Source organism: Macrobrachium rosenbergii, chromosome 23 (genome assembly GCF_040412425.1).
Source record: "Macrobrachium rosenbergii isolate ZJJX-2024 chromosome 23, ASM4041242v1, whole genome shotgun sequence".
NCBI classification, from domain to species: domain Eukaryota; kingdom Metazoa; phylum Arthropoda; class Malacostraca; order Decapoda; family Palaemonidae; genus Macrobrachium; species Macrobrachium rosenbergii.
In genome coordinates this window covers 23,950,995-23,963,494 of record NC_089763.1, presented here as the reverse complement: position 1 = coordinate 23,963,494, position 12,500 = coordinate 23,950,995, and the positions used below count along the sequence as shown (strand labels likewise).

Genomic DNA, 12,500 nt, shown 5'->3' with positions numbered 1-12,500 from the left:
ATATAATCGAATAACGAATTCTAATCAGACTCGATCATACACTAAATCCTGGCGTGTCTATCTGCTAATCCCTTTCAGAATATCCGAGAGAGAAAACTAATGAATATATTATTCGGCGCGGAATTTTCAAAAACCTAGATTTGATGAAATTGAAATTCATTTTCATTCTTCATTATTTCAAGGTGCAAATATTTCGGACTCTATGCCTCATATTAATTTCGGTAATCATGCTCTTTGCTTGTTTTATATGCGGAGGGATTTCTAATCAATATAATAATAGAAGATATTATTATGATTATTATTATTATTCAGAAGTTGAAAGCCATTCATGTGGAACAAGCCTACCACAGGGCCACTTATTATTTAAATTATTGGACTTAGTTTATTATTATGATCAGTTATTAGAGAAAACAATTATTAATGAATAAATAGATAGAAATGTTGTAAATTATTATTAATTGTGGATTTTTTACGAAAGGTAAATCAGTGGGTTTGAATAGAATGTTCTGATTATTAAAGCTACCAAGAATATTATATATATATATATATATATATACATAGTATGTATATACACATACAGAAGTATATATTAAATATATATTTTAGTAACAAAGTCATTCAAAAACTTACGATTTCCTCTCGCAAGGACAAAGTCATCACTGCATGCCTTGAATCCTGACGGGGAATAAATGAAGAAGTTGTGACCTAAAAAAAAACTTAATAAATATAATAGCAATCATGAATGTAAGGTCAAAAAATAATTATTATTAAGGGGAGTTATTCTGAAGGGGTTGAAATGTCAACGAAGAAGGAAAAGGCCAGAGGGATTATTTTTATCCTTTTTTTTAACTGAAAGAGAGAGAGAGAGAGAGATAGAGAGAGAAGAGAGAGAGAGAGAGAGAGATTACATATACATATATTTACCTTCTTTTATATATAGAAACGACATATATATATTTACCTTCTTTTATCAAGGAGGAAACGAATAGAGGATAGATATATATATAGAGATATAGATATAATATATATAGAAACGACATATATGAATTTTACCTTCTTTTCTCAAGGAGGAAACGAACTGGAGAGAGATATAGAGAGAGATATATTAGAGATATATTTTAGTAACTAAGAGAGAGAGACAAACTATCACGATTTTGCCTTCTTTTCTCAAGGAGGAAAACAACTGGAGAGAGAGAGAGAGAGAGAGAGAGAGAGAGAGAGAGAGAGAGAGAGAGAGAGAGAGAGAGAGAGAAACTTGACATACTGCAGAATTTACCTTCTTTCTCCAAGGAGGAAACGAACTGGGGAATAAATGAGAGAGAGAGAGAGAGAAAAAAAAAAAAACTTACGATAAAAAAAAAAAGGTTGATAATCATGCATTTCATTCATACTGAGGAAGGTCCAAAAAGAAGAGAGAGAGAGAGAGAGGACATATGTACAGGGTTACTTTTTACTGAAGGGTTGAAATGTCAAGAGGAGAGAGAAGAGAGAGAGAGGGAAATTATTTTATCCTTTTTTTTTTGAGAGAGAGAGAGAGAGAGAGAGAAGGAGAGAGAGAGAGAGAGAGAGAGAGAGAGAGAGAGAGAGAGAGAGAGAGAGAGAGAGAGAGAGAGAGAGAGAGAGAAGACATATGCACAGAAATTTTACCTTTTTTTTCTGAACTGGAGAGAGAGAGAGAGAGAGAGAGAGAGAGAGAGAGAGAGAGAGAGAGAGAGAGAGAGAGAGAGAGAGAGAGAGAGAGAGAGAGAGAGAGAGAGAGAAGACATATGCACAGAAATTTTACCTTTTTTCTCAAGGAGGAAACGAACTGGAGAGAGAGAGAGAGAGAGAGAGAGAGAGAGAGAGAGAGAGAGAGAGAGAGAGAGACATATGCACAGAAATTTTACCTTTTTTTCTCAAGGAGGAAACGAACTGGAGAGAGAGAGAGAGAGAGGTAAAAAAAGACGACATATGCACAGGTCGAGTGGAATGGCTCGACGTTTATGGAGGACTCAGGATACGGTTGATCGACTTTCTCTCTCGGACGGGACGAGGATTCCGTTGAATAAACTTTGAGCTTGGAGGAAAAATATAGATAAAAGATATTACTATTCTACACTGGACATATCTTTCTCCTTTTCTCTCTCAGAGGTGCCAAGGAGAGACAGTTTTAAAAGAGGCAGGGAAATGAACTCTCTGTCTGTCTCTCTCTCTCTCTCTCTCTCAAAATTAAATTAGATTACATCATTGGTGCCAAGTAAGGAGTTTAAAACAGGCAGGCAAATAAACTCTCTCTCTCTCTCTCTCAAAATAAAATACATCAAAGATGCCAAGGAAGGACATTTTACAATAGACATGAAAATAAACCCTCTCTCGTCCCATTTCATTCCTTAGAAAAGATTTGGAAAGAAAGGGAGAACGTGTCCCACGCTTGAAGTATGTCAGGAAATTATTTGAACATGTTATACCACCTTTTCTTCTCTTATTATTTTTTTTACCTGTTAACTTTTTTTATCATTTCATATTCCTTTATTCTCTCTCTCTCTCTCTCTGAGAATTATCATTTATATTTGTATCTCCTTGGCGTTTCGTATTTTTATTTATTTTTATGATCTTCGCTCCCGTGCTTTCAAATTATTTCCGTATATTTATTCTAAAAGTGAATTTGATAAATATATCTGCTTGGCGTTTCATATTTTTCTTTATTTTTATGATCTTCGTTCGTATCCTTTCAAGATTATTTCCTTATATTTATTCAAAAACTGATTTTGATTTTGTTTACTTCCACTGCTTTGAAGATCAGTTATTTTGTTTTATTTTATTTCACGTGTTATTTATATAATGTATCTTTTACAAATTTTTCTGGACATCAGTTTTTTCTATTTTTGTCTCTCAATATATTTTACTTACGTTTATATCTGTTTCATATTATCCTTTTCATTTCATTTATTTCTTTGTTGTATTTTATTTTTACTTTGGTGTTATTTTTGTAATACATTTCCTATTTTATTTCTTTTGACAGATATTTTCTCCACTGTCTTTGTAACCATGGATAATATCATAAATAATTTAGTCGACTGCCCTGACCCAGTAATATAATAATAATAATAATAATAATAATAATAATAATAATAATAATAATAATAATAATAATAATAATGAAGAAGAAGAATAAGTAGGTACTTGAAATTAGGACTGATATATCAGATATTCACGAAACTGTATAATAATAATAATAATAATAATAATAATAATAATTTAATAATAAGAATAAGGTAATAATTTAATGATATATCAAAGAAGAAATACTACTATTACTACTAATACTTACTACTGATATATCAAACTACTACTAATAATAATACTACTAATAATACTAATAATAATAATAATAATAATAATAATAATAATAATAATAATAATAATAATAATAATAATCATCATAATAATAATTTGAAGAGAAATAATTAGGTACTTCAATATATCAGACATATATGAAACTAGATGTCTATTTAATTCTAAAAACAAAGAGAAAAACAAATTGTACATTGCAACCCATTGCAGCGTATCTCAGTCCTTTTTGAAAAAGAGGTTTTTAAAGGAAAATTCTCTTGCAAGAACAATATGGGTCAGGAGATTTCAAATGTCCCTTTTTCTCGCTACGTAACAACGGAAAAAGAAGAAATAAAAAAAAGTTTCTAGGCTGAAGGGTAAAAAATAAAAAATCTGCTGTTTTTATTTTTAGAAGCACAGAGTCAAAAGGAAGTATCGATGCCCTTTCAATATGTCATTCAGTGCGCCCTCTCTCTCTCTCTCTCTCTCTCTCTCTCTCTCTCTCTCTCTCTCTCTCTCTCTCTCTCTCTCTCTCAAAATAAAATTAAAATACACCAAAGGTTCCAAAGAAAGACAGTTTAAAAGAGACAGGAGAATCTCTCTCTCTCTCTCTCTCTCAGAGTCTTCGTCCTTAGGCATTTTTGTGTCACTCTTCATAATGAAACTGCTCTCCTTATCAGTTGATGCTTACTCTCATTTTTAGTTGAAAGAACGTCTCTTGGGTGAACTGTCCAAAGTTCAGCCAGGAGTGCTTCCCCAAAGGGGGGGGGGCTGTTCCCACCAACAGTTGCCCCCCTGTGGAAACAGTCATGGCCAAACAGTTGCCTGTTTGCCCAAGAATGCTTCAAAAGATGGAAGTTAGCCACCTCTTGGGCGAACAGTCCACAGTTCAGCCAGGAGTGTTTCCTCAAGGGGCAACTGTTGGTGGGAACAGTTACCCCCTCCCCCCTGTGGAAACACTTCTCCCCAAACAGTTGCCTGTCTTGCCATGAATATTGACATATATATAGGCGTATGCACACTTGGGATTGGATGTATGTACATAAAGACACGCTTCTATAGGCTGAAATATGGCATTAATTTATGCGAAGAGGAAACACGAGTATAGTATCAATTCATACGGTGTGACTTTGTATATTAAATCGAAAGGAAAGTCTACTGTCGTGTTCATATACATATATATATATATATATATATATATATATATATATATATATATATATATATATATATATATAACCACGAAGAGAATGAAACGACGAAGTGGTGCTAGGCCTTTCGACTTTTACTGTCCTTTTTACTTAGCAGACGCAAAAGCAAAGGACAGTGTCGAAAGGCCCAGCACCATTCCGTTGTTTCACTTTCCTTCGTGGTATTGCCTTTATTTATATATTCATCTCGTTCCATATTTTTCGTGATTCAGTTTTATATATATATATATATATATATATATATATATATATATATATATATATATATATATATATATATATATATATTTACATACATACATACATATACATATAAATCTGGAAGAGACGACGAAACTAGGTCATGAGAAAATAAAAATAAAGGGGGCGGGTACAGGTGGGATTGAAACCCCCACCCCACCTTTGAACCTAGCGGTACGCATCTGTTGTAAGAGGGAAAAGATTTACAGAGGCGACCAGTCCCGATATAGTCAGAAAAGGAAGGAAGGAAAGCAAAACAATTTTTTCGAAGGAAAAGAAAAAGAACCTTGGAAGAGGAATGGAAGACCGGGGACGAAAAGAAATCATTTTTTCTTTTTCGTAAAAGAAAATTATAAACTTTTGTGATAGTATTCATCAGAGTACAAGAGATGAGTTTATGTGGAAGACAGTGGAATAGTAGAATAGTTTTGGGTAATGGTTCAAAAGACGCTGACATAGGCATAATTTTTATTTTTCGCATAAGGAAAAATTACGGACTTTAGTGATAGTATTCACCAGAGTTCGAGAGATGAGTTTATGTGGAAGACAGTGCAGTAGAAGAATAGTTTTGGGTATTGGGTTCAAAAGAAGTTGAAATAGACCTCATTTTTATTTTTCGTACAAGAAAAAATTATGAACTTCAGTGATAGTATTCACCAGAGTTCAAGAGATGAGTTTATGTGGAAGACGGTGGAATAGTAGAATAGTTTTGGGTAATGGGTTCAAAAGACGTTGACATAGACATCATTTTTAATTTTCGCTTAAGGAAAAATTAGGAACTTTTGTGATAGTATTTGTCAGAGTTTATGTGCAAGACAGAAATGTAGTAGCATAGTTTCTAGTCAATGGGTTCAAAAGGTGAAATAGACCATTATGTATAGGACTTTTCAAGTGGAGAGTCGTCACTTCTTAGTTCTTTTTATTCTTCTTCTTCTTTTTCTGTTTTCTTAGTTATATATTTAATTATTTTCTAAAGCAGACTGTCGAACTGACTTGAGGTGACTGACAGTTCGTGATTTAGTCATAGTCTTGTGGATCAGCTGGTATTTTGATGCCAGTTGACTCCGGGAAGAGAGATGGGAAGAAGGGGGTAGGAAGGGGAGAAAGAGGAGGGGGGAGGGGGTAAGGGGGATAAAGACAGGCCTGAGGAAAGGGGGGGAGACAGACATGAGGAAACGGGGAAGGAAAGACAGGCCTGAGGAAAGGGGGGGAGGAAAGACAGGCCTGAGGAAAGGAGGGCGGAAGACGGGCCTGAGGAAAGACAGGCCTGAGGAAAGAGGGTTAGGGGAGGAAAGATAGGCCTGAGGAAACGGGGAGGAGGAAAGACGAGCCTGAGGAGAGGGGGCGAGAAAAGACAGGCCTGAGGGAAGGGGGGGAGGAAAGACAAGCCTGAGGAAAGGGAGGGAGGAAAGACAGGTCTGAGGAGAGGGGGTGAGGAATGACAGCCTGAAGAGAGGGGGACGGGAGGAAAGACAAGCTTGAGGAGAGGGAGGGAGGAAAGACAGGCCTGAGGAAGTGGGAGGGGAAAAATGAGGGGGATGAAAAGACAAGCCTGAGGAGGAGGAGGAAAGAAGGTCTGAGGAGGAGGGAGGAAAGACAGGCCTGAGAGGGGAGGAGGAAAGGGAGGGGAGGGAGGGGAGGAAAGACAGGCCCTGAGGAAATGGGGGGAGGAAAGACAGGCCTGAGGGGGAGGAAACAAGCCTGAGGAAAGGGGGGAGGAAAGACAGGTCTGAGGGGAGAATGACAGGGAGAAGGGGAGGAGAAAGACATGGCTTGAAGAGGGAGGGGAGGGGAGGCCTGGAAATGGGGGGGAGAAGGACAGATCTGAGAAACGGGAGGGAGGAAAGACAGGCCTGAGGAGAGGGGGAGGGGAGACAAGCCTGAGGAAAAGGGGAGGAAAAAGACAGACCTGAGGCCTGAGGAACAGGGAGGAGAGGGGAAGGAAAGACAGGCCTGAGGGGAGAAGAAAGAAGACAGGCCTGAGGAAAGGGAGAAGGGGAGGGAAAGGAGAATTGGCAGAAGTAGGCGTTGCCATGGGAGCAGGTGACGTTTGCTGACCATGTTCTTGCGCCTTTTTGTTGGTGGTAGGAATCCATCTGCATCGCGATTCATTTGTTTTTCCTCCCCCTCAGATATCAATTTTTGAAGTGAGGCTGCTGCTGCCAGCGGTGGTGTTGATCCTTGTGCCGTTGCAGTTGCAGTGACTGTCAGTTTTTTCTGCAGTCGAGTGTGTCTTTTTCATCTTTGTTTTTTCATCTGTGCAGGCTTGTCAAGGGTGGTGCCACATCCTTTGAACCATGCAGGGTGAGGTAAAGATCAGTTAGGACATTTTGGCAATGTTTCTTCCCTTTTTTGAACTTTATAAAGACTTGTCAAGAATGGCTCTACAACCTTTGAACCACATGCAGGGCGAGTGAAGATCAGTTAGGACATTTTGGCATTGTTTCTTAATTTTTTTTTTAACTTGTAAAGGCACAGCTAAGCGTCATGTCATGAGCTGAAGATACAATAAATGGGGTATTCAATGAAACAGGTCTTCTGATGCCCATATTTACGGTAGCAGTCACGCCTCAAGGTTTCAAGAATGTAATACCCTAAGAGTAACAAACTCTGAAAATTGAGGCACGCTTTGCTGGTATTATTATTATTATTCGGAAGATTAACCCTATTCATAATGAACAAGGCCACCGCAGGGGTCATTGACTTGAAATTCCAGCTTCCAAATAATATGGTGTTCATTCTTAAGTAAGAGAAGGTAAAGGGAAATACAGAAAGAAGAGAGCTCATTTATTAAAAAGTTTAAATATACAAGTGTATTAAAAGGAGAATAGCATTAGGATAGTAATGCATGGCGCCTTCGTTCGAAGGTTTCCAATGCTATCACTATCAGTGTCTTGACTTCCCTTTCATACATCCCTCCAGCAGCAGTGTAAGAGAGCTGTAGAATGGTGTCAAGCGGCAGAGTAACCAAATGGCCACATATCACTTCAGTAACCTCTTCCATGGAACCCAATAGTAGGAAACTGTGGACCTCCTTCAGGATTTTGTCAGTTTCGTAGTCCTTAGGAGTGATTGTAAATTCTCCTTGTAGATTAGGCTTTGTAGAGGTGTTCTCAAAAGCAGCATTTGTTAGGTAGAATAGAATAGAATATAGAATTTAGGGCAAAGGCCAGACACTGGGACTTGTAAGGCCATCCAGCGCTGAAACGGAAATTGACAGTAAAAAGATTTGAAAGGTGTAACAGGAGGAAAACCTCGCACTTGCACCATGAATCAGTTGTTAGAAGTGTGTGGAAAATAAGGTGGAAGAGAGAGAATATGAACGGAGATACGGTAAAGGGAATGGAAGGGGTTGCAGCTAGGGGCCTAAGAAAGGTACGCTGCAAAGAATCTTAAGTGATGCCTACAGTGCACCACATGATATGCACTGACGGCACTACCCCTCCTACGGGGATTGTTGGGTAGAAAGATCCATTCTCTTTTTGTTCCTAGCTGTGAAAGTCAACAGATGTATTTGGCAGTGAATTTCAGGTGGGTCTCAGTGAATGGTTCAGAAATATGGAGGATGATTTTAAAAATTTGGCTATAAAGCCCAAGCACTTTGGCACTTTCAGCCATACAGTGCTTTAAGCAGTGAAAAGCTTAGGGAGTTGGAGTGGTCGGACAGCAAGATGGAATAAAGGAAGCAGAAATGGAGGTATAGTAAAAGGTTAAAATGTGTGTGTAGCTAGGGACTGAAGGGACGCTGCAGTCAACCTTTCAGTAATACCTACAGTGCGACACGTGAGGTGCACTGGCGGCATTACCCCTCTACGGGGGAAATGTGAGGAATGGATGAGATGTAAGGTTAAGGAAGAAGAATTAGTTAAGGGTGGAGGAAAGGGGCAGAGAGAGAGAGAGAGAGAGAGAGAGAGAGAGAGAGCGAGAGAGAGCTTGTCTTCTATCATGTAAAAGTGGCTTCCTCCCCTAGGAAGACTTCCTGCCTACAAAGGCACTTTCCTGAAATTTAATAAACTCTGGTTTTATGCCCGGGAAAAAATGTGCCCATAAAACGTATTTGAAAGATAAGGAAAACTTCATCGAAAATTTATTAACTGTAACAAACTTTTTTGAACGACATCGGACTGGTAAAGTTTGACTTTATTCAGGGAATATTTACGTTACCAGACTTCCTGATAAAATCTTCCTCATCTGGTATATGGGATGATAAAAAAGTTCATATATATATATATATATATATATATATATATATATATATATATATATATATATATATATATATATATATATATATATATATATATGTCTAGTCAAGCGCCGTTTTTAAAAATGATAAAAACGCATTTAAGTTTGCCAACTATGAAAACGCTTATAAAAGAAACCAGCCAAACGATTTCTATGAATCATACCTCATTTTAAAGGAAATTTATTCACCTCCTCATATGCAAAAATCATTATAGTATGTTTTGTCATTTAAGCTACAACCCAAAAAAGTGAGGTAATGTAAGATTGTAAAGGGTGAACACACCAGAAAAACAACCTAAAAATATTTATCCTAATAATGCTCTAAAATTATTATTAATATCTGAGTAAAATTTCCATGAAAATATAAAACAAAAACATCCTCCTACATGACCATCCCTTTTTATGACAGGATGTAGCAGTGAGAACTCGCTAAGAGGCGAAATTTCCCTTTGTTTTCTGAACCTTTTGTAACATAAGGGTGATAGTGCTGTACTTTAGCTGCTCGCTACAACTTCATCTCAAACAATGAAGAAATATTAGTCGCTTGATTTAAAATAGCTGTCCTCAAAAACTTAGCGGTGTAGTGACTATAATACAATCATCTCAAACAATGAAGAAATATTAATTTAAAATATATAGGTAGTGATTTCTCCCATTCTACTTAATTAGATATCTTTCTCCTATTTCTTAATTAATAAAAAATATATGTATAATGCATTCTGCTTACATATTTACATATTTTTCTCCTGTTTCATAATTAATAATATATATATATATATATATATATATATATATATATATATATATATATATATATATATATGTGTGTGTGTGTGTGTGTGTGAATGTGTGTGTGTGTGTATTTTCTGTTTCTTAATAAAAAAAATGTAAATGTACAAGTGTATAATGCATTCTACATACATATTTACATTTTTTCCTCTTTTCCTTTTTATTTGCAGTACAGGAGACCAAAATCGCTAGTCCGACGGAAATATTCGTGCAAAACGGCTCCACGATCAGTCTGACTTGTATCGTCAACAGCCAGACTGAGAGCGTCGGCTCAGTCAAGTGGTTTCGAGGACCCATGGAACTGGACTACGACTCTCCAAGGTAAGTAACCCCCCACCCCCACAGGGTTCGTAGCGTCAGTGTGACGTCATAATGACGTCATGGTTTCAGAGACTGTGTTCTGTCTCTTACAGAGTCAGTAAATGACTTAGCTTCCTGTTACGATCTTTCTTCTTCTTCTGCTAATTTTAAGAGAGGGTTTCTGGTCTGTCTGTCCGTCTGTTTGTCTGTCTGTCGCTTCTGTGAGGACTATTCCCTCGACTCCATTAAAAGTAAAACAGTTTTCAGTGTCAGCTATGTCGACTGAGCATTATCCCCACTAAGAAATTAAAACAGTTTTCAATATCAGATGAATATTATCTCCACTAAGAAGTTGAAACAGTTTTCAATGTCAGCTCACTATTATCTCCATTGAGAAGCATAACAATTTTTCAATTTCAGCTCACTGTTATCTCCATTGAAGCATAACACTTTTCAATTAGCTCACTAATATCTCCATTGAGAAGCATAACAATTTTCAATGCCATCTCACTTTTATCTCCATTGAGAAGCATAACAATTTTTCAATGTCAGCTCACTATTATCTCCATTGAGGAGCATAACAATTTTTTCAATGTTATCTCCATTGAGAAGCATAACAATTTTTTCAACGTCAGCTCTCCATTGAGAGCATAACAATTTTTCAATGTCAGCTCACTATTATCTCCATTGAGAAGCATAACAATTTTTCAATTTCAGCTCACTGTTATCTCCATTGAGAAGCATAACAATTTTTCAATGTCATCTCACTATTATCTCCATTGAGAAGCATAACAATTTTTCAATGTCATTGAGAAGCATAACAATTTTTCAATGTCACTGTTATATCCATTGAGAAGCATAACAATTTTTCAATGTCATCTCACTGTTATCTCCATTGAGAAGCATAACAATTTTTCAATGTCAGCTCACTATTATATCCATTGAGGAGCATAACAATTTTTCAATGTCAGCTCACTTTTATCTCCATTGAGGAGCATAACAATTTTTCAATGTCAGCTCACTATTATGTCCATTGAGAAGCATAACAATTTTTCAATGTCAGCTCACTTTTATCTCCATTGAGAAGCATAACAATTTTTCAATGTCAGCTCACTATTATCTCCATTGAGAAGCATAACAGTTTTTCAATGTCAGCTCACTATTATCTCCATTGAGAAGCATAACAGTTTTTCAATGTCAGCTCACTATTATCTCCATTAAAAAGTTAAGCAATTTTCAAAACCACCACCACCTTCCTCCCCCTTCTGACGTCCCCCCAGGGGCGGAGTGAGCCTCGAAGTCGAGAAGACCCCGGCCAGAACGACTTCGAAGTTATTCCTCACCCGGGCAACCAGGAGAGACTCGGGAAACTACACGTGTGCCCCTCAGCACGCGGACCCTGCCACCGTTTTGGTGCAGGTGGTGAACGGTGAGTAAAATCATTGTACTAATTGTATTAATTAAGCCTGAATTACTTGACATTTCATCATTTTAAGTAGGTGACATATAAAGCAGTTATTTAAAAATGTGATCATAACAAGTGACACATAAAACAGTCATTTAAAAATGTGATGATAATAAGTAGATGACACATGAACGAGTAATTTTGAAATGTGATGATAATAAGTAGGTGACACGTGAAGCAGTAATTTTGAAATGTGATATAATAAGTAGGTGACACATAAAACAGTCATTTCAAAATGTGATGATAATAAACAGGTGACACGGAAAAAAGTCATTTAAAACTGGGATGATAATAAGTAGGTGACACATAAAACAGTCGTTTAAAGTTGTGATGATAATAAGTCATTTAAAATTGTGATGATAATAAGTAGGTGACACATAAAACAGTCATTTAAAATTGTGAAAATTGTAAAAAGTCATTTAAAATAATAAATAGGTGACACATAAAACAGTCATTTAAATTTGATGATATTAATAAACATGAAAATTTAATGTGATCAAAATCATTGGAATTACTTGTTTAATATGATATTCTAAATGAGATTGAAATGATGAAGGAATCTGATGATCAAGTATTACTTAAACAGAAAAAATGACCAAAATATGATGATATTAATGAATATGAATATTTAACGTGATCAAAATCGTTTGATGAATATGATCTGAATGAGATTTAAACGCTGAAGGAATTTTACGATCAAATGTTACATAAACATAACAAAAAATATAATTATCAAAATATTATTGAAAGTAAACTTTATATTCTTCTGCATGAAATGAAAAATTGGCAGTGATGATTCAAATATATATGAAACTTTAAGATAGTGATGATGAAAATATAATGAATAATGTACAGACAAAAGATAATGTCTGTCTGGAATTGACATGTAAATAATGTGATAACCAGATTGGTGTGTAGATGACATGAAGAATGCAATA

The 12,500-nt window shown here is 36.3% G+C and overlaps 1 protein-coding gene across 4 annotated transcripts in view; it reads left to right on the top strand.

Annotated features, from left to right (window-relative positions):
• LOC136851381 (neurotrimin-like) overlaps nt 1–12,500 on the top strand; it is a 177,496-nt gene that overhangs the window by 158,799 nt on the left and 6,197 nt on the right. For all 4 annotated transcript variants that reach the window (XM_067125454.1, XM_067125455.1, XM_067125453.1 and 1 more), the window contains exons 6-7: nt 9,968–10,118; nt 11,378–11,526. In XM_067125454.1, coding sequence (XP_066981555.1) covers nt 9,968–10,118; nt 11,378–11,526 — 300 coding nt within the window. The remainder of the gene's footprint in view (nt 1–9,967; nt 10,119–11,377; nt 11,527–12,500) is intronic.